The 26353-nt window shown below is 43.6% G+C and overlaps 2 protein-coding genes across 21 annotated transcripts in view; one reads left to right on the top strand and one right to left on the bottom strand.

Annotated features, from left to right (window-relative positions):
* PLAGL1 (PLAG1 like zinc finger 1) overlaps positions 1–9281 on the top strand; it is a 96267-nt gene extending 86986 nt beyond the window's left edge. For 4 of the 19 annotated variants that reach the window (XM_060419772.1, XM_042253558.2, XM_042253566.1 and 1 more), the window contains 2 exons: positions 2864–3344; positions 6911–9281. In XM_060419772.1, the coding sequence (XP_060275755.1) occupies positions 3193–3344; positions 6911–8141 (1383 nt within the window). In that variant the 5' untranslated portion in view covers positions 2864–3192 and the 3' untranslated portion in view covers positions 8142–9281. Of the gene's footprint in view, positions 1–2538; positions 2783–2863; positions 3345–6910 lie in introns of all 19 variants that reach the window. The other 15 variants (XM_060419774.1, XM_027972522.2, XM_027972515.2 and 12 more) reach the window with 9 other exon arrangements.
* ZC2HC1B (zinc finger C2HC-type containing 1B) overlaps positions 8889–26353 on the bottom strand; it is a 43333-nt gene continuing 25868 nt past the window's right edge. For both annotated transcript variants that reach the window (XM_015097456.4, XM_042253569.2), the window contains exons 4-7: positions 24476–24615; positions 19277–19382; positions 11925–12009; positions 8889–11423 (exon numbers count right to left, since the gene is read on the bottom strand). In XM_015097456.4, coding sequence (XP_014952942.1) covers positions 11939–12009; positions 19277–19382; positions 24476–24615 — 317 coding nt within the window. In that variant the 3' untranslated portion in view covers positions 8889–11423; positions 11925–11938. The remainder of the gene's footprint in view (positions 11424–11924; positions 12010–19276; positions 19383–24475; positions 24616–26353) is intronic.

Here is a 26353-nt window from a genome sequence, read left to right as displayed (position 1 = left end):
ACTTGCAACTTCGTATGTCCTGTGTGTGTTGAGCACGTGTATTATCCAGGCTTCTGGTTCCTCCAACTATGAGTAACGGATGATAAAGTATATGCAGGGAGAGAACGTGTCTCTTTTCCATTACATCCATAGCTGAGTGGTTCAAACTGTGTGCCAGTTTGCAGCTGATGGTTTCTACTTTTAATCCCAGTGTTCATAAATACTACCATATATTTGTATGGTGTGTTTTTAGATTACAGAGTGCTTTCAAGATTAATCTTGTTTCAGTTGGTTGTCCCCACTGGCTCATTTACATGCATCAAGTAAATATTACAAATGAGGAAACTGAAACTTAGGCGCTAACAAATGGATGAGCTGGAATTTGAACCAGGGAATCTGTCTACTGTATTCATAAAACAAATGACTGGAGCTGGATATACACTTGCTGTGCTTCAGGGAAATGCATGAGGGCGGATCAGAGCCTAGTTGTGTCTGGAGGAAAGTGTTAGCCTTACCGTCACCTCTTGTGGCTCCTGTGTTTTCCAGCACAGCAGCCACTAGCTTTGTGTGGCTACTTAAATGACAATGTCAGTTTCTCAGCATCACATTTTGAGTGTTCAGTAGCCATTCATTTCCATCACAGAAAGTTCTATTGGACACTGGTCATTTCTCATAAATGCAGGAGTTGGGGAGAATCAATTTAGAGTATATATGCAGGGGGTTAGTGTAGATGCGAAAATATAAAATCTCACTACCAGACCAGCTCCTTCTCTTGAGTGACTAATGCTATTTTGAGTTCAGCTATAAAGAGAACAAGAAAAAAAATGAATTTCAAGCTTCATATTGTGTATACATTTTAATCTCTTAAAATAGACCTGGAAAACACAGCAATCTCAAGTGAATGAGTATATTTAATGATGATGATAAATTCTGTGCCTTTTATGGCTGGGCCAGTATTATGGCCAGACTCAGGCTGGATGGAGAAGTAGGACACACCATGAATCCTGGCAGCAGAAACTCGGCCACACAGGATAGAATTCCTGGAAGGAATTACCCTGTCTGTGGCCAGGGTGCTTGGGATGCCTGGAGGCTGGGCCACGGGGTGAACTGGCGCACAGTGAGGGAATGGGGAGTTGGAGGAGAGGGGCTTGGACGGGGCCGGGACAGCGGCTCAGTTCAGATCATCCTTGGTCCAAGAGGAGTCTGTGTGCTGCCATCAGAAAGGAGGCTTGGTGCCAAGATGCTGGCTGAGAACGCCGGTGTCCCCAGCTTTGGATCAGTGCTTGAAGCTTCAGGTCAAAGTGCGCACGTCAGCTCTGAAGGTTCCGAGCAGGTGGGGCAGGACAGTGAGGGGCATCTGCCCAGTGCCGGCTCCTTGTGAACTCTGACCAGACATGAAAACATCTGAGCTAGTTGATGAGGAACACGAAAAGTTTCCTGCAGTTTTGCCCCTTAAAAAAGGAATGTGTGTTTGTCTATGTGCATGTGCTAGTTGCTAATATAAAGATGCCTGAACTATTACTATAGTAAAACTTCATCTAGCTAGACTCCAGCTTTCTGATCTGAAAATAGCTTCAGAGATAAGTAAAAATTAACTGAACAGTAAAGAGCAGCTCTAAAAGAGTTGGCAATAAATGAGTGACTGCAGGGACTAGACGCCTCGAAGGTCTGCCGAGATTGGTCAGATTCACACACATGCCTTGTTCACTTGACAAAGTTCAGAAAAGGCTGGCCTGTGTGCAGACGTTACTCCAGTGTGTTTAATGTAAGCAGACAGTATGCTTTTTTTTTTTTTTTAAGTATCAGCACTTGAAAGGTTAACATCCGTTGCATGAGAATTCTCTTTTGTTAGAATAGCACCGGGGTTCTAGGTAGCCAGGCTTTTCCTGTGTTGTTGTTGATGCTGTGTTCATGATGCTGTTTTGGACTCTTAAGGCTGCCAAGTGATGGGTCTGTTGGCAGAAAAAGAAAAGCCTGGTCTTGGGTGATCTGCCTGGGTTGCAAGGATGGTAAGAACTGGGATTGCAGACAGGCTAAGGTGGCAAGCCCGTCTCCTAGGAGTGGCCTTCCAGCAGGTAGCTCCCCCACCCCCGCACCCCTGCTGGGTGGGGCTGGGGAATGAGGAAGTGTTCCCACAGACTAAAGGGAAAAAGAGGAGTGGACGGTTTCCTGGAAGATGGTGCCTGCATACCAGAATGTGCTGAGCTGTGCCCCAGCCGTCATCACTCTTGTCTTTGTGTGAATCTCGTCTCCCCTTCAAAGGCAACACCTCAGTGAATGAAACTACCTTTATTCCCACTTTGTTTACGTCGTAGACTTGAGTCCTTCTGCACGGTAACCTCACAAACAAATCAACTTAGATATATACAAATGATTTCGTCTCATCCCCTGGAAGTTTAAACAGGTGTGATAAACAACTTATGTTCTGCCAACAGTGAGTGACGAGGAATAGCCAATGGTTTGAATAAGCGAGGATGCTTCTCTTTTCTGTACCAATAAGACACTCAAGCACACTGGGGGTGTGTGCGTGTGTTTTATTTTCCCCCTTTGAATTGGCAGACTGAACTTCACACTGACCTGAAATCATGGCTTGAAGTAGATGATACCAAGTCTGTGGAAATAGCTGTCTCTATCACAAGGGAAAGTGTGCTTCATCCGCCATCAGAACACTGTGCAGTTGACTCCTGCCACTCTGAAGAAGCACAGACAGGTGCATCCATGTGCAGAACGACCTGTTAAAGCGCAGGGGAAGATGGAGAGGTGTGCCACATTAGAGCCATTTAAAGGAACACGTTGAGTCCAGGTAGTCGATGCTGAACGGGTGGACGAGAAGCATGGTTTGCCGACGGCTAATGCGCAGAAACTGTTCCTCTTCTCTCCACAGTCTGGTGACCCAGGACGTGCCCCAGCTCTAGTGATGCAGTCTGCCTTTCTGCTCGGGAACATCATCTGTGCCTCAGACTTGCTCCTCTCAGCCTGAGACTGCGTGGAAACTGGGATGTAGGATGCAGGAAGCAGAGATAGTGGTAACCCAGAGGCCCATGTCTGGGTAGATCCAGGTCGGGGACCACAACGCTGCCTCCCCCTGGGCCTGGCGGTCGGCTGCTGGGGCTCTGCTGATGTGCTCAGCACAGTCCTGTCCTTCTGTTTGCACTTAAATGGCACAGAGTTTGGTCAGCGCATCTGAAAAGGAAAGTGTGAGAGACAAAACCCATGGCTACCTACCCCTGTCAGTTATGTGGCAAGATGTTCCTCACCCTGGAGAAGTTCACTATCCACAGTTATTCCCACTCCAGGGAGCGACCTTACAAGTGCTTGCAGCCAGACTGTGGCAAAGCCTTCATTTCCAGATATAAATTAATGAGGTGAGAGGCTTCAGAAAAGGTATGTGCTCTCCCACATACCTTTCAAAGGCTTTGCTTGCCCTCACACCGGACGCTGCAGGGGAAAGCGGATGCCCTTTAGCCTTTAAGGCTGTATCTCCAGTGATTACTATAGTTTTTATACGACAGTTGTGCTCTGCAGTGTTCAGTTCACTTTTTCAACAAGTATGTCTTGTGTTCCTACAATAAGCCAGGCCTAAGAACAGAAAGATGAGAAGACCTATGGCCGGGGAGATAGTCATGAAACACCATTAAAATGTAATCCAAGGGCTTTAATCACAGAGCTGTGGAAGTGGTGGAAGTTGTCTCCACTGCTTGGTGAGACCTGGGCCGGCTCATCAGAGTGGTAGTCTGTAGCTGTGATAAGAATGAATGAATGGGAGGCGGACAGAGAGGAGGTTCTGGGAAAGCCCTAAGCCTTGGCCTGGAAGCACATGTGGACAGAGGGGCGTGCTGGAAGAGGATTTGGAGTGAGACCCAACCTGGAGGCAAGAGGGTAGCCGCTCAGAACAGGCCATGTCTACCGTCCTAAAAGGCTTGTTTTCTTCTGAGGAGTGTAGGAACTGAACAACATGATTTGATCAGGATGTTAGAAAGATGGCTCTGGCAGTAATTTGGAGAAGAGGGAAGAGGCAAGTAGACTGATGTACAATCTGTTGTAACAGTCCAGAAATGAAATATGGAGAGCCTCTCCAGGCCCCAAGAGTGAGGATGGAGGGGAGGGATTCAACAAAGAGCAAAAACTACTTTGCGGAGATAGGCCCTTTTTTAAAAACAGTAACATTTAGTCTGAATTATTTCTTGATCGTCTTACTTCCATGAGAGAAATGGTATATGAGATGTAGTTTCTGCCTATAAAGGATTTTTATATCATAGAAAGACAGTACTCAAAATATACTCATAATGAGTATGTTGCACGGTAGGCTGATTGACAGTGAATGCTGTGCGTGTGCTTTGTATACCATACACTCAGAGCTGTACACACAGAGCTCCCATGAACGCATGCCTGTCTGGATACCTGGTTAAGGGAAATGCATCTTTGGCCTCTAGTCTTCATGTAATGAACTGTAACTTTCAGACCAGCAGATAAGTGCATAAGTGGGGGTGAGAGTTGAGTGAGAGACAGCTTCCATCTGAGGAAGCTATCAGCACGGGCCACCTCATGATCAGGTGTGGGAGTGCTCCTGGAGGAGGGCACTGGGGAGAGTTAGAGAAATAAGTTATGTTCCTGGCCCTTATGAGTAGCCCTGTTATAGATCATTGATAAGCTGATTTGTTCAAATAAGCCTACGAGTGCTTAAAATTCAAATGTGTTCTGTACATCGGCCAATCTCCAGTTGCCATGAATATAAGTATTGAGTGCCTACGGTATGCACCAGTTTTGTTGCAAAGGTTTCCTGTTTTGTAGCACGCTTCTTATGTGTACACAGTAATTATCCTTACCCGAACACCAAAGGCAGGGTTAGCTGCAGTTAAGCCACAGTGAGGATACTATAACTGTGGGTAAAGACCAAAATACATATAGGAGATAAATATTTGGAACAGACAGTGGCGTCGACAGATTACTGGAATGACAGGAATTAGGTGGGATTACTGTGGTAAACCGCACTGAAGGAGACGTCTTAAGCAATATTTAGGAGCTGGTAGTTCTGTGCAAGGGAGACAACTTACTCAGCTAAGGGTGTGAAGAGAGGCAAAAAAGCGGAGCAGTGTACTTTCTGCAAGGATGGCCTTCCCTGCCGTAGCCACCAGCATGTCTTGCCTCTCTGGCCTGAAGCAGTGATCTAATAAAGGGAGGGAAGTGGGCAGGATGCCTTTTTTTATTTTTTAAAGGGTAGCATTCCATCCTGTGTCTCAGTTGCCACATAAAAGTTCCATTTCATAAGCAAAGGTTGAAGAAGAAAGTAACTGACTTGCTTAACTAGAAAAGAGCACATGGGACCTAAAATAGTGAAGGATGAAAGCAGTTAGACAGCCAAAGACAGGAACAGACGATTTGGCAAGGCAGATGGAAGTCCCAGGGCCAGCAGTTAACCCCGGAAACATTCTAAGCTCATTGACGTGGCCCAGGTGACACCCAAAGATGGTGGTGGTTTGGAAGCTACAGGACAGACCGGAAATGGTGGTTTCCTGGGCTGTGAGGTGAGAAGTTAGGGAGGGCAGCAAGATGTGGCAGTCATTCTAGCTCTAAGGTGATCATGTTCTAGACTGGGATCGTTGCGTGAGCAAGTGAGGAGTAAATTACATGGAGAAGAACTGGATGCCAGGCAAAGGAAAAAGTAAAAAAAAAAACAACGGGTTGGAAGCTCATGGGATGTGATGTGACGAGTGGTGGTACTGCTCAAGTGTGACTTGTGTCCCCCTGAACCTTTCTCACAGGACAAGAGCAGGACAGGAAATAGCAGGTCCAGAGCCTCTCACTTGGCATTGATCTATACATGGCTGATAAATGAGATCTGACCAGACAAAAATCCTCCACAGAGGCAAAAGGAGAGAGGGGCAAGATCAATCACAGAGCTTTAGGTTCCTGAACACTAGTGATGGCCCAGAGAGAAAATTGTTTAAATGCCAAGTTTGTTATTTGCCCTCTAGCCAGCTCGAGAAACCCTTTCTGCAACCTGTGAATGTATTTAAATACATCTGGAACTCAGAGAGACCAGCATCACCTCAGACCCCAAATACCTATTGCGCTGGCCCCTGTTGCTCAGCATTGTTTGTGCGCAGTCGGTGTCTGGTTCCCTCTCGGTGTCCATGGGCAGCAGCTTGGTGCTTCTAGAGAAAGTCCTTCTGAGTTTTGCCAGTGAAATTACCAGTGACCTTTAGGAAGTGAGTTGGAAGTATCTAAGAGGGATCTTAAAGAAATGGAGACGGGGTTCATGCATCTGACATGAGAGCTCACTGGAAGGTATTAAACAGCAGAAACTTAAGACCTCACTGTAACGTTCTCCTGGGAGGCATGAGGGTGAAGCTCAGAGAACACGTGGTGGGGTTGCCATTCTGGGTCCATAATACATAATAGACACTTTCTCTGACGTTAAGGATAGTCTTTTTAGCATTATGTCTAAGGCCTGAACTTTCTATCAGGATAAAGCAGAGACTGTACTAGAAACAGTAACGGGGGCGGCGGGGGGGGGGGGGGGGGGCGCTGTAGAGTTCTGTGTAGAAGGCAAATTGGATCATTTTTGGAAATTCAGAAATTTTAAAGAGTATAGAATAGTCATTTAAACCCCTTCCTGAGAACTATTTCTTCGTGATCATATATTTTAAAATACTTGTATATACTTCTGTTTAGAAATCTGTGTATAGATTAGGAAATAAGTTAATGCATGTTCTTTACAGGTGTGACGGCTGCATCGCATCAAGTAGTACTTTTTCTTTTATTATAAAGTTTATGTGTAGAAATCTGGAAAATGTAGAAAAGTATTTTACCAACTAAAATCTATATACCACCACCTGGAGAAAACTACTAACATGTTAATATTGTTTCTATATGTTTCTTTGGCCCTTAAAAAACTGTCTGTTGTGAATTTTTTTCTGTCTGTCCCTAGGCATATGGCTACACATTCACCCCTGAAATCTCACCAGTGTGCTTATTGTGAGAAGACTTTCAACCGGAAAGACCACCTGAAGAACCACCTCCAAACGCACGACCCCAACAAAATGGCCTTTGGGTGCGAGGAGTGTGGGAAGAAGTACAGCACCCTGCTGGGCTACAAGAGGCACCTGGCCCTCCACGCGGCCAGCAGTGGCGACCTCACCTGTGGGGTCTGCGCCCTGGAGCTGGAGAGCACGGAGGTGCTGCTCGACCACCTCAAAGCCCACGCCGAAGAGAAGCCCGCGACCGGAGCCAAGGAGAAGAAGCACCAGTGCGACCACTGCGAGAGATGCTTCTACACCCGGAAGGATGTGCGGCGCCACCTGGTGGTTCACACAGGCTGCAAGGACTTCCTGTGTCAGTTCTGTGCCCAGAGATTCGGGCGCAAAGACCACCTCACGCGTCACACCAAGAAGACCCACCCACAGGAGCTGATGAAGGAGAGCCTGCAGGCTGGAGACCTTCTGAATACTCTCCATGCGCTCTCTCCCCAGTTCCAGCTGAAGGCTGCCCCACTGTCTCCTTTTCCTATAGGGGCCCCTGTGCAGAATGGGCTTGCAGGTAGCTTGCCAGCTGAGGTACACACCCTCAATGCCTTGGAGCAGTCCACCCAGCCTATACCAGTGCTGTCAGAGCTCTTGGCCCCGCTCCACCCCATGGCCGGCCCAAGCTCTCCCCCGGCACCCCTCCAGAATCACAAGTACAGCACTGGTTCTACCTCATACCCCCCACTGGCAGGCCTGCCCCTCAAAACCGATACTAAAGGATTTTGCAGTACCAATTTGCTTGAGGACTTGCCTCTGCAAGAGCCTCAGTCACCTCACAAGCTCAATGCAGGTTTTGACCTGGCTAAGGGAGGTGCAGGTAAAGTAAACCTGCCCAAAGAGCTAGCTGCAGATGCTGTGAACATATTACCTGCCTCTCTGGATCTCTCCCCTCTGTTGGGCTTCTGGCAGCTGCCCCCTCCTGCTACCCAGAATGCCTTTGGGAGTAGTGGTCTCGCCCTGGGGGCTGGGGAAGCTCTGCCACATAGGCTGGGCTGTCTGGGGCAGCAGCCCCAAGACCCCTCACTAGCCATGAGCACTATGAGCCTGGGCCAGCTCCCCCTCCCGCCCATCCCCCACGTTTTCCCAGCTGGCACTGGTTCGGCTATCCTGCCTCATTTCCACCATGCATTCAGATAAATGGCTTTTGTTTTTTTAAGCATACTTTTCTTACTCTGAAAGATATTTTGAGAGGCATTTTAAACATCAGCTATGATAATACAAGGAAAGATTTAGGAAGCAGGATTGGAATATGGCTTATTCAGTGATGACTGGCTTGAGAGGAGGGAGTTCTCAAACTGCATGTATTGTGCCAATCTGTCCTGAGTGTTCATGCTTTGTACCAAATTTAATAAGCAAGTATTCTTCAATGGAACTGCAACCATTATCATAACCGACATCCATAGAGGGCTGCTATATATTAGTGTAGCTATATATTGGTGTTTGTCAACTTAATCGTAAGCCATCATCATAATAATGTTAGCTAAGCAACTTTATGTGGCACTGCCTAGTAAGGGAACTATGGCAAGGTCTGGATTTTTCCAAAATGGGAGGCTTTTTAACATAAAGTAATCTTTATATCGCATATTATCCCTAGGCTGCGTATTTCTTTTCAGGGATTTTTCTATCTTCAGGGTTGGATGTAGTTTAGTTACTATTGCCATAGCCAACCTGTAGTTTTACAGAAACAATTTCTTGTGGAATAATAGACGTCTTCATTTTAAAGCATTTTAAATGTAGTTTGAATATTTTCCACAGGATGCTACAATGTGAGTTATCACTTCATTTATCTTAAAGACTAAACTGTCAGTTATATCTGACAGAAAAAAAAAAAAATCACTGTGTAACCCAGGTTAAGTGGTAAAATAATCCAGGCGTCAGTCAAAATAAGCATTTTACTGACTTTAATATTGATTATATTTTTAACAGGAATTTAAGAATATTACTGGAATTTAAAAGTATATATATATCTATCTATTAAGCAAGAATTTCTTTTGCTCTGCTCTGTCTGGCTTAAAATACTACTCTGCTTAAGTATTTTTAATCACCAATAAGTAAACGCATTTTAAAATTCATCATTTAAGTCACTATTAGTTTTATTCACAAAATATAGCATTTTACAATGTAACTATAATCTATCTCTGGAATTTGGTATCTAATGAGTTTTTAAACTGTAAAACCTAACCTTCTTTTTTTAAAACTCCTCTGTCTTTTGTGTTTAGAGGCTTTCAATATGAAGATATATCTTACATATAATAAATAAAGTACACATTCAGCAAATGACTTGACTCATTTTTATATGCAACCACATCCCGACTCTCTACAGACGGAAAACATTTCCAGCCCCTCAGTCTGCTCCGTCAGGCCCCCTCCTGGTCATCACATCCCCTACAGAAACAACTATTCTGACCTCTATTCAGCATTGATTATAAACTGTCTTTTTAAAACAATAATTTTGTTTAAGGTTGAAGCTTGTATGCGTCATTAAATTCACAGAGCAAAGAGCTTATTTCTAAACTTCCTGTATGACATTGTGAATTCTTCCAGAATGCTGTGTAATTTATTTCTGATGTATAGGTCAGAATACTAGCTTCTGAAGTTTCATCTATACTGGGCTACCATGATCCAGTTTTACAGTGGTGTTTACCATTAGTTTCCAGTACAAATTATAAATTATTTCTTATTGGGATGTCTTCAAAAAGTATGGCCCATAATACTGTTTATTTTTGCTTGTTTGACCTCCAAATAGGGTGGGGGTGGGTAGAGAAAGGGGAATCTTGAGTTCATTTGTCCCGTTAAAGCAGCATATTAGCCAAATGTGAGAAACCATGGTTCAACACAGTCCTTAGGAGTGAGCTGGTGACCATAAAAGAAATGATACAATGGAACACACGTTACCTGGTCAGTGGGACTCCACCACTCTGGGATGTATAAGCTCCCATGTCCACTCTTAACTCTCACTTAGGGAAGGCAGGCTCTCAGAGCAAGTGGAGAGGGGCAGAGAGGCAGCTCACCCTGGCTAAAGCTTCCATTTTCCACTTATAGAAGCTTCCACAAACACTTTTACATGTCTTCAGTCAGTTCCAGAACACATACCTGATTTACCTGAGCATAAAACATAGCAATTGGTCCCCAAAATATAGATTGTAATACTTTCAGATGTTGTGTTTGCTATACCTGGAGGCTGGTACTCTTATTTAGACAAAACAATGGCTTATTCCTAAATAAAGTTCCCTGACCTTAATAAAATTCTCTGATTAAAAAGCATGAATTAAGTATAAATAACTCTACCAAAAAAGTGTGCCAACTCTTAGGATGATCAAGAGAAAAAAATAGTTGAGACACCACCTCCCAACAGAGCTACATGAACTGAAAGTGTAATGAACAGTTGACTTCCAAGTTGGCCATAAGTAGATGGACTGAGTTCACTTAGAGGATTCTTTCTACAGGGTGGGAAGGTTATTGTAACCTGTTCCTTTCACTGTAGTGTTCCCCCAAGACACTGGTGTATTTGAGACAATTCTACACAGCATATAGATGGACATTTAAAATAGGAGTAGCTACTAATGACAGTTTCATGTTCATTAGAAGCAAACATCAAAGTTTATCCAAGCTGAGATTTCATGCCTATTATGTAGAATAGACTAGGTTAAAAAAAAAGATTTTCCTAAGAAGTAATAGACTGACCAAATGTTTCTAATATCAAAGCAACATTTTCTTTAAAAAGACTAAAAAGTGTCCACTTGAAAAAAAGCTTAACACATATATATGGAATCTAGAAAAATGGTACAGATGAACCTATTTGCAAAGCAGAAATAGGGATACAGACAGACAACAAATGTATGGACACCAAGTGGGGGAAGGGGGATGGTGGGATGGGATGAACTGGGAGATTGGGATCGACATATATACCCTACTGCACATAAAATGGGCTTCCCCGATGGCTCAGCTGGTAAAGAATCCACCCGCAATGCAGGAGACACAGGAGATGCCGGCTTAATCCCTGGGTCAGGAAGATCCCCTGGAAGAGGAAATGGCAGCCCACTCCAGTATTCTTGCCTGGAGGATCCCACGGACAGAGGAGCCTGGCGGGCTACAGTCCAGAGGGTCAAACACGACTGAGCCGCTGAGCACATGTGTATAAAACAGGTAACTAATCAGAACCTACTGTACAGCACAAGGGAAAAAAGCTTCAAGTGAATCTTCAAATCAAGCGTTATCATACAGGTTGATGCGTTGTTTAATGATTTGAGGGGAAAAATTTGAAAGGAGTAGATACGAAAATTTGAATGTAGCTTTTACTTGTTCTACATGATGTCTCCAAAGAAATCGCAGGCGTGTAAACAGATGCCTCCAGTTCCCTCACCTTAGGTGGAGTTCCTGGGTATGACCATCCAGGTTGAAGACGGTTAGGGAGCCAGGCTGAAAGCAGAAAGAGAAGGCACTTACTTTGGAACTTGGTTGTTCCCACATTGAGAATGTTAAGTAATACAGGCCTCTTTTAACTGTTCATTGTTTTTAACAATTCACAGTATCAAGAATTCTCCAGCTTCATAGCAGTGTCTATTCAGTGACTATTCGGTGTCAATCTCAGGGACCTGTCTTTGTTTAGAAAAAGGGACAGGGCAGTAACCTTCCTGGTCAAAATGAAGAATCATTTCCCTTTCCTGTTAAATCCAAGAAACAAAATGAAAAATTACTCCTGCTTCCTGTCAAATCCGAGAAGCAAAAACTGAACATCATTTCAAACTATATGTTTAACAAAAGAGCAAGTTTCAAGAACATACATTGTATTAACCCAAATCAGGATTTGCCCAAATTCCTCTTTGGCCTGCTGTGGATTCATTCTCTTAAAGGCTCATAAACTGTCTTGCCCATTAGATAACTGGCAACACGCAGAAGTTAAAATTTTTTTTTCCTTACCTGACCCCTAGGAGTTAATCTTTTTTAGAAGATTTAGTAAATCCTTGTCTGAGTTTTGCTCCAGAAGCAGGGTCCACAGCTGATCCTTTGCAGACATAAACAGATTTGTTATTATGTAAAAGCAAACATTAGCAACAACAGAAAAAAGGGATGATTATGAAATTCTCACACTAGACTCAAAAGTCTCTATTCTTCCTTTTTGTTTTGGAGCTATAGACAAGTTCTCAGTCCCTATCCTGGGCCAGATAATAAGGCAAACAGAATCTGTGTTAGAAGCCCTCTGTTTTCTACCCTTAAGCCTTCACTTACCCATGGATGGGCCCGTAGGCCCACCACCTCAATGACTCCCCCAATTTATACAAACTGACCCTCAACACCTGATCCTCACTATAGCCCCAGATTTCAAAATGTACCCTGAGAATGTTCCACATCTTCACAAAATTCTTTGCTTGCTCTCGTGCTAGAAAGGGTTTGATAAACCTCATGGAAGCATGAGAGGCCTTCCCTCCCAGCGGTTATTTACAGTGATGGACTCATTTCCCAAATGGGACTCTTTTCCTCTGTGTTCAGCAGCAGTGCTAGGAATGGAGATATAGGAATCTATGGGCATAACACGCCACAGTTTGTGCTGGACCACATGGGATGGAACAGGATTCTCCGAGAAATCATTAAAAAAGAAAAAAGAATAGTACTCTCTGTCCTAGAGGCCTCTTTTCTAATCAGTGTTTTACGAAGGAAGAATGACCAAACCACCCCCAGGAAACTGTGAATCAATATCAAAGGATACAGGACAGAACTCAGTGATCATATTACCCAAAGATTTACAAGCTTTGTTTTTTTCCAAGGAATCAGTTACTGACCCTTCAATACTCATTACATTTGTTACACAATTAAGTTAGGTAAGGAAGGGAATATTCTTGCCTGAAAAATCCCATGGACAGTGGAGCCTGGCAGGCAACAGTCCATGGGGTCACAAAGAGTAGAACACGACTGAGCAACTGAGCAAATAAGCAACTGAGCACGCAAGCACAAGAAGGGGAGGCTAGTACAGGCAGGAGGCTTAACGTGATCAAATCCACTGGCTCCAGAAACCAAAACTAAAGCTTCATGGTGGTCTTAGTCTCTCTGTATAAAGGTGCTGGAGAAGCTGCTGCCCAGAGGTACCTTCCCTATAAATCTGTCACTCCTATATCAAATCCCTTGAGAAAATAGCCATGTAGACATTTGCTGACTAGGTTATAAACTCAGTTCTCATCTGAACATTAGAATCTTTGTGAGAAAAAAGAGCCATATCCTTTTCTAAAATAATTTCCTAAACATATATCTACTAAGTAATATACATATTTCTCCAGGGGATCTTCTTGACTCAGGGATCGAACCTGGGTCTCCTGCATTGCAGGTAGATTCTTTACCGTCTGTGCCACCAGGGAAGCCTAATATACTACTATATGTTGTTCAGTCGCCCAGTCGTGTCCAGCTCTTTGCGACCCCCATGGACTGCAGCATACCAGGCCTCCCTGTCCCTCACTATCTCCTGAAGTTTGTGCAAGTTTATGCCCATTGCATTGGTGATGCCATCTAGCCATCTCATCCTCTGATTCCCTTTTCTCCTTCTGCCCTCAATCTTCCCCAGCATCAGGGACTCTTCCAATGAGTCAGGTGTTCACATCAGATGACCAAAATACTGGAGCTTCAGCATCAGTCCTTCCAATGAGTATTCAGGGTTGATCTTCCTTAAAACTGACTGGTTTGAGTTCTGTGCTGTCCAAGGGACTTTCAAGAGTCTTCTCCAGTACCACAGTTCAAAAGCATCAGTTCTTTGGCATTCTGCCTTCTTTACGGTCCAACTCAATTGTAAGATACTAGTATATAATATGTACTAAATAATATATATTTATATAATTATCTCCTTAATGTTTTTTGGCCCAGTTTTCCCAAAGTAGATGAAGATTTGCTTGGCTCTACCATTTTCTGTTACAAACTCCTTATCCAAGTTGCTTCCCCTCTCTGTGCTTTCCCCACCTGCAAACCGGTGTATTGAATAGCATGTCTGCTGCTCTGTGTTACGATGAGGATTAAATAAGGATTAATGAAGATTCATATTTGAAGAGTTTAGAAGAGCATACAATTAAGCATGGGCTACTGTCCATGAAGAAGGGAAATATTCGGTACAGCAAAAAGCAGAGACAACCTATCTATTCAACATCAGGAAAATAGACAAGTTATATTGTCTTTTTGTGATATCATGTGTATCTTTGAAAACATATGATATTATGTTTTTAAAGAAACTCTTTGCCATAGGGAAATGTTCAAAGTTTGTGGGAAAAAAAATCAAGATGTGTACATGGATCATGTGACTATGATCCTAATTTTAGATCAAAAGAAAACAAAAGAGGCAGCAAATAAAGAGAAAAGGTGAAAAGAGGTATCAATATTAATGGTAAACATGTCAGGGTATGGAATTATTGATGATTTTTATTCTCTTCATACTTTCTCTCATTTTCTAAGATCTTCTACAGTAAGCGTTAATTTCTCCCATGGCAACTTTTTAAAAAATGTCCTTTCTCAAGAGACATTTTGCAGGCTAACTTAAAGTCTATAGAACCAAAAAGTTCCTAGGTCATCATAAGAGCATTTCAGACACATGTGTCCAGGGCAGTGACACCAGCAACGGCATTAATCACACATAGTCTGGACACCTTGCTAAGCATTTATGGCCCTCCTTGCTCTAGTGCCAGCCTTCCATTCTAACTTTAATCCCAGTTCTTCTCCACGCTTGGGCCAAATGCACCATTTTTTTTTTCTCCCCAGGTTAGGCATTGTGTTATTTTCATATCTCTGTTGCTTCCGCAACTTTTCTCCATTGGTTAAAATCTAGCTCATCCCCAAAGCCTCCACCTCTATGAAATTATTTCTCTCTGACCATTACCTCCTCCATAAAACCTCCTGGGAAAAGTAGATCTCTTTCTTGTAATCCCTTAAGACTTTTATATCCCACTGTTAAACATTAGATATAATGATTACTGACTTTGGATTGTGCCTAACACACATCTTCCCTCACTGTGAATTTAAAACAAAACGTTATACATGGGAGATTCTAAATGTTTGTTTTACTCAAGAGAGTCAAAGAATGAAAGCCTGGGTTTTAGAGGGCTAACTACCAGCTAGATGAAAGACAATAATAGGATTTACGCGGAAGGTAAGTGACATCAAGTGGCCTAAACGATGGATTGTCAATCTAAAGATAGCTAGACCACCACCAACAGTTTTTTAAAGATCCTCTTATTACAAATAGATTAGTACTGACCAGATCAAAAACAATGGCCAGTAGATGAGAATCTGATTCATACATTGGCCTATTTACATTAGTAAAAAGTACTCAGGCTTTTCTCCAAGCCATAAACAGTTTTGAAAATTCACCTCCCCTCAATATACTTCTGCTTTCTCTCCAGAATGGCTTCAAATGAAATGTGACTAATTTAAAACCACACTAACCTTGGTGATTTTATTTTTAAATGTTAACAGGTGAGGCCACAGATAAGAACAGAAACTAAAATTGAAAAAGCATCTTGAACCAGAAATAAAAGAAAAAGCTATCTCTTAAAGCTAATTACTATGACTATCCATATTTCAGTAATTTAAGTGAGAAATTATAGACTCAAGATACCCACTTTGTCTAATATATTTCATTCAAAAACTATCTACTGAGCATTTCATAAATGCCACAAACAATTCTAACAAGTAGAGATGTGTGTGTGCTAAGTCACTTTAGCTGTGTCTAACTCTTTGCGACCCCATGGACTGTAGCCCGCTAGGCTCCTCTGTCCATGAGATTCTCCAGGCAAGAATACTGGAGTGGGTTACCATGCCCTCCTCCAGGGAATCTTCCCAATCCAGGGATTGAACCAAGTAGACAGGTTCCTGCCTCCTTGACGCTTACATCCCCTTTTCTGGCATAGTGGGTGGGAGAGAAAGAAAATAAATATGTATTGAATATATTAGATGATGGTAACTGCTATTTTGGGAAACTACAAAAAGAATTATAGTGGGCTTGATTACTTTGAAACACAGAGGTTGGGCAGGTGCGAGGCCCACTGAGAAGACACTGCTAAGAGCTGGAGGGAGGAAAGGAGACAGCAGGGTAGATCACTGAGGGATATTTTGGTTTTCAGCAGAGGGGGCGGCCAGTGCAAAGGCCCTGAGCCAGGAGTGAGCAGGAGCAAGAGAGGCTGCTCCAGCCAGAAGGAGAGGAGACAGTGGACAGTGCGGTCAGCTGGTGGCACAGAACCTCGTATGGGCTGGGTTGGATTCTGCCTTTTACTTAACATCACAGTGATCTACAAACCACTGTTGATGACTTAACAACAAATATGATATACTTTGCTTAGATCTGCTGGCCTGCTCATCTATTTCCTAGTGTATCAGAACAGAGTCTGTGTATCGTCCTGCTCATCGCCACACACTGGGACACAGGACTGCTGCCCTGATTCAGGACCTTTCCACTTGTACCTTGCTGCTGCTGTAACTATGGAGTTCAAGGAAGGAAACTCTTTTCCTCTTTCAATACTAGGCCTATCTTCCCTCATTCTCAGTCTCTTTCCTGGTTTACTAAACTGGGGAGTGAAGGTCCTAGACTCTGAGGTTGTACTTGCATTTGACTTGGCACACTGTCAGAGTTGTCTAATCCCAATGAATTAAGAAATAGTCCCTCTTGACAAACAAACTCAAAAGGATGTTTTTCACTGAAAGGGAAGCATTATGATATATTCTTTGAAAACGTAAGAAGAAACTATAATATAAAGAAATTGTCTTTTTTCAAGGACACTAGTCATTTTACTTTAGAAAAAAAAGCTTGTTAGTGGAAGTTTTACCAAAGAATACATAAATGATTCAAATTATTTTTTTCCTTAGTAAAAACTATAACCTACCTCATGGTTAAGTTTCTACAGATAATAATAATAAAAAAACTAGTGGTTTGAGTTTAGATGGCTATGGATTTTTAAAATATCAATTCAATTTTTCTCCCATGATAAGCAACTCAGGAGGAATTTAAAAACTAGTGATAAAGATTTCTGGTGCTGTTACCTTATGGACTATGAGACTGACACTTCTTATTCTTGTTCTGATAATACCTCCAGAATAAGGCTCCTGACCAGAGGTGCCAATACGGTCATGATTTCATTCACTGCCTTCACAGTGATGCTGACCATAAAGAAGAATGTTCATTACTAGCAATGCAGCTCAGTGAAGAGGAAAATCACAAGAGATATCTAATCCAGCTCTGCTGTCTACCAGTTGTGTGTCTTAGACAACTCACCCTCTCTGAGCCTCAGTTCCGATTCCATAGGTTAAAACATTTGGAGGATTATTGTCAAGAAATGAGTCAAGCATTATAAGTACTAAAATGGTGGGCATTCCTTTTTCCTACTTCAAGACATTATTTCATTCTAGGAAGAAAATTCTTCCCCATTTTCTTCTTTTCCAGCCTTATTGTGATCTAATTGAATATAATGTGCAAGTTTAGGGTGTACAATGTGAGGATTTATCACATGTATGTATTGCAAAATGATTACCACAGCAAGACTGGTTAACACACTCATCACCTTACACAGTTACTTTTGTGTATGTGTGTGTCTGTGTGTCTGTGTGGTGAGAATATTTAAGGTTTATCCTTTCAGCAACTTTTAAGTGCTGTAAACAGTACTGTTAACTATAGTCACCCTGCTGAATGTTAGATTCCCCGAACTCATTCATCTTATTACTGGAAGTTTGTACCCTTTGACCAACATCTCCCCATTTCTCCCACCCTACCCTCCACCCCTGGCAACCACCACTCCACTCTCTGTTTTTTGAGTTTTAACATTTTAAGGTTCCACACATGGTTTCCCAGGTGGTGCACTGGTAAAGAGTCCACCTGCCAGTGCAGGAGATGCAAGAGATTCAGGTTTGATCCCTGGGTTGGGAAGATGCCCTGGGGAAGGGAATGGCAACCTACTCCAGTATTCTTGCCTGGAAAATTCCACAGAGGACATAGTGGGTTACAGTCCATGGGATGGCAAAGAATTGGACGTGACTGAGCATGAAGCTCAACATTCAGAAAACTAAGATCATGGCATCTGGTCCCATCACTTCATGGGAAATAGATGGGGAAACAGTGGAAACAGTGTCAGACTTTATTTTTTTGGGCTCCAAAATCACTGCAGATGGTGACTGCAGCTGTAAAATTAAAAGACGCTTACTTCTTGGAAGAAGTTATGACCAACCTAGATAGCATATTGAAAAGCAGAGACATTACTTTGCTAACAAAGGTCGTCTAGTCAAGGCTATGGTTTTTCCAGTGGTCATGTATAGATGTGAGAGTTGGACTGTGAAGAAAGCTGAGTGCCAAAGAATTGATGCTTTTGAACTGTGGTGTTGGAGAAGACTCTTGAGAATCCCTTGGACTGTAAGGAGATCCAACCAGTCCATTCTAAAGGAGATCAGTCCTGGGTGTTCTTTGGAAGGACTGATGCTAAAGCTGAAACACCAGTACTTTGGCCACCTCATGTGAAGAGTTGACTTATTGGAAAAGACTCTGATGCTGGGAGGCATTGGGGGCAGGAAGAAAAGGGCACGACAGAGGATGAGATGGCTGGATGGCATCACCGACTCGATGGACATGCGTTTGAGTGAACTCCAGGAGATGGTGTTGGACAGGGAAGCCTGGTGTGCTGGGATTCATGGGGTTGCAAAGAGTAGGACATGACTGAGCAACTGAACTGAGCATGCACATAACCGAGATCATACAGTATTTGTCCTCCTTCTGACTTATTTCACCTCAAGGTTTATCCATGAAGTTGAAAATGGAAGGATTACCTTCTCTTTCTATTGCTGAATAATATTCCATTGTGTATATATACCCCGTCTTTATCCATTCATCCATCAGTGAATATGAAGGGTGTTTCTGTATCTTGGCTATTTGAAACATGCTGTAATGAACATGGAAGTACAGCTATCCCTCTGAGGCCACAAGTTCATTTTCTTCCCTTATTTTCAACACAAAACCTGACATATTGCCATCTCCCATCCTTAATCTCTTCTTAATTTTATCAGACCTGGGAACAACAGTTCTAGCCCCAGCTATTGTCATCAGATCTGATTTTGTATACTGTCAAGAGTTGTCTAATCTTGGTAAATTAGGAAATATCCTTTCTTGCCAAATAAGCTCTAAACCTCAAACAAACTCACATATCTTTATATCCCAAAGCAACTTTGGATGTCATAGCTTTTGCTGACTGCCAGCAAATCCCAGAGCCAACAGTGGTCTCCTCTGACCCCGTCATTCGATAGCTGAGATGCTCATTCCAACTCACCTGGCCTGGTTGGCGCTGCACTGGCCTCCAGGGCCCTGTTCTGTAGCAGAGCTCCCACAGCACTGGTTACAGTCAGTTCCTTTTTTGGACTCATTTGTGCTCTACCCTGGAAAGGGAGATGGAGGGAGAGGGAGACCAGCGGGGAGGTGGGGGGTTGGGGAGGAGAAGGGAAGAGCTCTGTCAGCTCTGGAAGCATACAGGAGGTAATGTGGTCTCCCATGCACCAGCAGCAGGGTGGAGTCATGTCCAGGACCTCTGACCCCCAAGGGAGGGGGACCCACACACCCTGCACCTCAGTAACCTGGCTCCTGTCCTTCCTGCTGCGGCTCAAAACCGTGTCTGGGTTTTGGAGCTTTCGTTCCACAATCAAGCCCTTTGTGGGAGTGGTGATGTGTTAATCCTGTTCGATCGGTTGTGTGGAGACATAAGAAATCACTTAATGTCAATAAGGATAGTTATGGAGCATTTGGGCTTTTCATTACACTCGAAGATGATTTTGTTTTTAAATGCATGCACAGAGAAGAAAAACAGACACTGGCAGGCACCAAATGTTTTAAACATGGAATTCCAACATCCCTGTGCCACTCCCCACCCTACTGAGTGGCGGTAGCAGAAGAGCTGTATTAACACGGAAGAAGGACCGAAAGGTTCCTTGGGAGTTCCTTTGTGCCCTCCCTTTTACCTTGCCACAGATCCCTCCACATTTCCATGGCAACTCCGGTACAAAGATAACCTGTTCCTCCAAGTGAGAATCCTCACTTGGGCAGGGCCTGCTGCGAGGTGATGGCATGCAGCTCATCCCCAGGCAAACAAAGAAAGCTATTTTCAGAGAACCCATCCTGGTCTCTTTCGGTTAAGGGTATAACACATTTTTAAAAGCTGATTATGTTTAAAATAGAAACACACTTCAGCTGTGCTGTTAACAGCCCTTCCAAACTGAGACAACACCTCCCTTTTTGTTCTCCCTCTGAATAAGCTCCACTATGAGGCAGGGCCCCAGAGTGGCGAAGCTGGCATGGGGGAAACAGCACTGCTGTTCAGATACACTCTACAGTGAGTTTACTCAGAAAGCAAGCAATTCAGAAAGCAAGCAATTTTTCTTCTGTGTTCCCAATCACCACTTCGCTCTGGAAGACAAGGAGAGGAACCAGGCCAAGTTGCTGGTTACGCTCGGGACAGCCAGCTGGCCTTCTTCAGGAATAAAAAGCACTTCCGTCCGCTGCTTCCCCCTCTGCTCCCCTTGGCCCCACGAACATTGACTCACTTCGTGGACTGCTTAGAAGCGTTCGAAGAAACAGAATGCACCCTTTACTGCTTTAGGAAGTCTAGGTAGAGTTGTACTTTCCCCCCCCCACCAAAATTAAGCTGAATTCAGGCGGCCCAGATGGTAAAGAATCTGCCTGCAGCGTGGGAGACCCGGGTTCGATCCCTGAATTGAGAAGATCCCGTGGAGAAGGGAATGGCAACTCACTGCAGTATTCTTATCTGGAGAATCCCATGGACAGAGGAGCCTGGTGGGCTACCGTCCATGGGGTTGCAAATAACTGGACACAACTGAGCGGCTAACATTTTCACTCTCATAAGTCCAAAGCAGTCATATTTCCCCCCAAACTGTGGTGCCTGCCCCACTCAAGAGGACTGTCAGAGAGGGGAAGGGGAGTCGGGGACAGTGTTGAGAGGGTAAAGGTACGGGGGGCCTGTGTGGTACTGCTGTTACTTGTGATCCCCCTAACAGCTCAGCCAGACACAGGCTAAAGTGAGTCTCAAAGAATTCAAGAACTTGTTGAAACTATCCTACAGATAGCACATTATAAAACTGAAGGTCAAACCCTGACTACTGATTGTAGAATCCAAGTTCTTCTGACTTCCCAGGTTATTTCAGGTGTAAAGACTGAATCTCTGCAACTACAGTTATCATGGGCTCCTTGTTTGCCCCACCGAAATGACTGCCTCCCCACTGCTGCCTTCTGTCTTCTTTCATTTAGATGTGTGGTGTTATCTGCTCTGGAGCTAAAAGCCTCTTTGCCAACCCTGATACTCTTTCACTTTATATTCCAATCAGCTTCTCAGTTCCAACAATTATCTCTTAAATCCACACCCTCCACACAAACACCCGCCACACACATCCCCACATTAGTCCTATGACTCTGGGCCCTCATTTTCTTTTTCGGTTGGCGTGGCTCTAACTGGTCTCTCACTAGTCCATCTTGAACACTAACCACCAGGGTGATCTTTCTGAGACACCAATTCCATGTCACTCAAGTCTGCATTATGCAACCAGGCTACATTGCATATAGAACCATGTGTGAGGCTAGCGATGGGCAACAGGACAGAAAGGCTGAGTTTTGCAGAGAGAAGATGAAGCAGCAGAGGAGTAGGAAGAAGAGACAGAAGGAAAGACAGCAGGACTTCTGGGGTTCCTGGAGACTTTCAATCCTGCTTCCAGGCCCTCAGGTTGGTCGGCCTCAGATTTAAGGCATCTATCCACTTAATCCCTTTTCCTCCTCTCTGAGCCCACTTGGCTTAAAGCCCTCCTGACTCTGATGCTCACCTGGCCTGTCCCAGCCCCTGTCACTTGCCCACAGGCTCTCTGTCCTTCAGCTCTACATGGGGGGCTCCTCAGGTCACGGGCTGGACATTTAGTGCGTTATGTCCTTTCCAACTTCAAATTTAAACCAGTAAACTCATTTGATATTTTGGGTAAAGTATTTGCTCCTCCTTGAAGCTTTCCATGAATCCCAGTGGCCTCTGCCTCCACTGTGCTCCTGTACATGCCAACCACTACATCTTCCTACTGCACTGCTTCCAAGGGTGCCACCTCCTCTGAATCACAAATCCTTGATCAACCAGTACCTGACGCAGCAGCAGGTACAGCGTAGATATTCAGTAACTGTCTGAATATATGTGACCTCCACTGTATATGTGGAGGTCAGAATCCATAGTCTGTAGGGTGTGCTATTGTTAGCGAGGGTCCCATTCTTATGACACATTGGATATCATGGAAATCTTTCTAAACAATCTTCTACTGTTAAGTATTCAGACCCACTTAATCTTTTCTTTGGTATCTCTGTCTTGAAGAGATCTCTAGTCTTTCCCATTCTATTGTTTTCCTCTGTTTCACTGCACTATTCACTTAAGAAGGCTTTCTTTTTTTTAAATTAATTTATTTTAATTTGAGGCTAATTACTTTACAATATTGTAGTGGTTTTTGCCATACACTGACATGAATCAGCCATGGGTGTACATGTTTCCCCATCCTGAACCCCCCTCCCACCTTCCTCCCCATCCCATCCCTCAGGGTCATCCCAGTGCACCAGCCCTCAGCACCATGTCTCATGCATCAAACCTGGACTGGCGATCTATTTCACATATGATAATATACATGTTTCAATGCTGTTCTCTCAGATCATCCCACCCTCACCTTCTCCCACAGACTCCAAAAGTCTGTTCTTAACATCTGTGTCTCTTTTACTGTCTCGCATACAGGGTTTTTGTTACCATCTTTCTAAATTCCACACATAAGCGTGAATATACTGTATTGGTGTTTTTCTTTCTGACTTACTCCACTCTGTATAATAGGCTCCAGTTTCACCCACCTCATTAGAACTGATTCGGATGTATTCTTTTTAATGGCTGAGTAATATTCCATTGTGTATATGTACCACAGCTTTCTTATCCACTCGTTTTCTGATGGACATCTAGGTTGCTTCCATGTCCTGGCTATTGTAAACAGTGCTGCGATAAACATTGGGGTACACGTGTCTCTTTCAATTCTGGTTTCCTTGGTGTGTATGCCCAGCAGTGGGATTGTTGGGTCGTATGGCAGCTCTATTTCCAGTTTTTAAAGGAATCTTCACACTGTTCTCCATAGTGGCTGTACTAGTTTGCATTCCCACCAATAGTGTAAGAGGGTTCCCTTTTCTCCACACCCTCTCCAGCATTTATTGTTTGTAGACTTTTTGATAACAGCCATTTAAGAAGGCTTTCTTATTTCTCCTTGCTATTCTTTAGCAGGAAATTAAAAGACACTTGCTCCTTGGAAGAAAAGCTATGACACACCTAGACAGTATATTAAAAAGAGATATCACTTTGCCAACAAAGATCTGTATAGTCAAAGCTATGGCTTTTTCAGTAGTCATATACAGATGTGAGAGCTGGACCATAAAGAAGGCTGAGTGCCGAAGAATTGATGCTTTCAAATTTTGGTGCTGGAGAAGACTCATGAGAGTCCCTTGGACAGCAAGGAGATCAAACCAGTCAATCCTAAAGGAAATCAACCCTGAGTATTCATTGGAAGGACTGATGCTGAAGCTCCAATACTTTGGCCACCTGATGTGAAGAGCTGACTTGTTGGAAAAGACCCTGATGCTGGGAAAGATTGAAGGCGGGAGGGGAAGGGGAAGGCAGAGGATGAGATGGTTGGATGACATCCCTGACTCAATGGACATGAGTTTGAGAAAACTCTGGGAGACAGTGAAAGGCAACGAAGCCTGGAGTGCTATAGTCCATGGAAGTTGCAAAGAGTCAGACATGATTTAGTGCCTGAACAATATAACAATCTCTTCTTGGTATCTAAGGCATGTTTATGAAACTAACAGTTTTCATAGTATACTGTAAGCTATGTCTCCAGTACCTTTGATGTGTATGGAGCTGTTTGCTGTTTCCAGTTGTTTTTATAAACATACTGTCTTCTTGCATTCAGTCTTTCCCAGCATCAGGGTCTTTTCCAATTTATAATAGCTGTTTTACTTATTTACTTTACATTGATGATTCTGTGGCTTTGAATAGGCCGAAGACCCTTCTCCATAGAGCAAACACAAACCTGTAGAACAGGCTCCTTGTGACAGTTTCCTCCACTTATGCCAGTTTCACTTCAGGTTCCAAATACTACTGGGGGCGGTTAAAGCTGATGATAATCACCATTGGTTAGAGTCTTACCATAACAGTATAGAAGCAACACTTAGATATCTAAGTCTTCAACCTAAGAACCTTCAGACCCTGTAGAGGTTTTTTGCTACAACATCCAACGGTGCTGTTTAGCTGGAAAGTATTGCTCAAAAGTAGCCAAGTCCCATGAAGATGGGCTGTCCTGATCCTTACAGTTTTCAGGACAAGTGATTTAGGTTCTCTTGCAAATTCTACCTGCTTTCCCCAGGCAGACAAGGGCACAGGAGCCAACACCTGGGGTGAGAGACTTACCTGTGCTCTGGATGCCAATCTGGCTGCTGTCTGGGCTGGATCAAAGACTCGGCGAGACTCTTGATCCTTGCAGAAATTAATATGTCGACTGGCTGCGGTTTCATTAAATCTCCTCTTACAATAAGGACACTGAATATAATCTGAAAGTGAAGATAATAATGAAAAGGCAATTAACATTTCAAAAACAACTCTGGAAGGGAGGGACTATATAGAATATGAACTCTGCTCCAACGTGAAAGAGTGAGGTACCAAACTCTGGTTTGAGACAGCCTGTTCCAGACGGGGAGACATGCAAGGGCTCGGATAAAGGACAAGGTGGAGGAAAATTTTTCTACCTATGTACTTATTTCAGTTACGAGTGTTCCCTTAAAATGTTTACATGCTATGCTTTTTTTAGAAAATAGATTAATTATATTTGTGGTACTGATGAAATTTGGCATTGATGACTGAGAAAGTGAGAGTCGCTCAGTTGTGTCCAATTCTTTGGGACTCCATGGACTGGAATTCTCCAGGCCAGAACATTGGAGTGGGTAGCCTGTCCATTCTCCAGGTGATCTTCCCAACCCAGGGATTGAACCCAGGTCTCCCGCATTGCAGGCGGATTCTTTACCAACTGAGCCAGCAGGAAAGCCCAAATGACTAGGGGAAGGGAGTGGAATTTGAAGCCAACATCACTCTCCTTCAGCAGTAACTACATTTTCCTACTGAATTCCTAAGTGAAGAGATACTCCTATATTCAGAAAGGGGGTAAAGAAAAGGGAACAGGTGAGGGTTCCAAAAGACAAACAGGAAATAAGCGATGCTAGGACTCCAGCTTCCAGTGTCAGAACTTCTCTGGCAGCTGCTGGGGCCTGGAATCCTCTGAGGTTCTGGGCTGTACTCGGTCGTCTCAGTCAGTCCAACCTGCAATTACTAGACAGTGGGAGGGGCTTCCCCGCTGACTTGGTGGTAAAGAATCTGCGTGCAATGTAGGAGACATGGGTTCGATTCTTGAAAACCTGGAGAAGGAAATAACAACCCACTCCAGTATTCTTGCCAGGATAATTGCATGGACAGAGGGGCCTGGCGGGCTACAGTCCATGGCGTTGCAGTCACACACAACTGAACGACTGAGCATGCGCACACACAGACAGTGGGAGAAAGGAGAAGTGCGAAAGATCCCCAGTCTTCTCAGATCAGGGAGATGATCACATGTTCTGAAGCCAACTGGTAGCCTCTTCCTTCCAAGGTGCGTGGTGGGGGTTGTGGTGTTTTGTTTTAGGCACCTTGAAGGGATGACAAAGTGGATATTCAAGAGGTAGGATAATAACTATCTCTCTTCCCTGGAAGGATATGAGATAGTACCATCTTAAGCTCTGCACAGAAGTTTGGTTTAGTGTATAGTCAAAACCCTTACATTTGTGAATAGATATTTAAAGTAGTGATATGTTCAAAGCTAAAGATTTTTTTGAAGGCATCTTTTTAAGCAGTTTGGAGAGTTTTCTTTTTCAATAGATCATTTCCTAAAATGAATACTCATAAAATGAAATAATTTGAATATATAAGAAATTGAAATAAAAGAAATAGTTAACACTTAACTTTTGCTTCACACTTTGGCAGCTGTTGTTCAGTTGCTAAGTCATGTTCAACTTTTTGTGACCCCACGGACTGCAGCATGCCAGGCTTCCCTGTCCTTCACTGTCTCCTTGAGTATGTTCAAATTTATCTCCACTGAGTCAGTGATGCCATCCAACCATCTCATTCTCTGTTGCTCCTTTCTCCTCCTGCCCTCAATATTTCCCAGCATTAGGGTCTTTTCTAGTGAGCTGGCTCTTTGCATTAGGTGACCAAACTATTGGAGATTTAGCTTCAGCATCAATCCTTCCAGTGAATATTCAG

Source organism: Ovis aries, chromosome 8 (genome assembly GCF_016772045.2).
Source record: "Ovis aries strain OAR_USU_Benz2616 breed Rambouillet chromosome 8, ARS-UI_Ramb_v3.0, whole genome shotgun sequence".
Lineage (NCBI taxonomy): Eukaryota > Metazoa > Chordata > Mammalia > Artiodactyla > Bovidae > Ovis > Ovis aries.
Note: the sequence above shows the minus strand (reverse complement) of the source record. Positions and strands in the feature narration are given on the sequence as shown.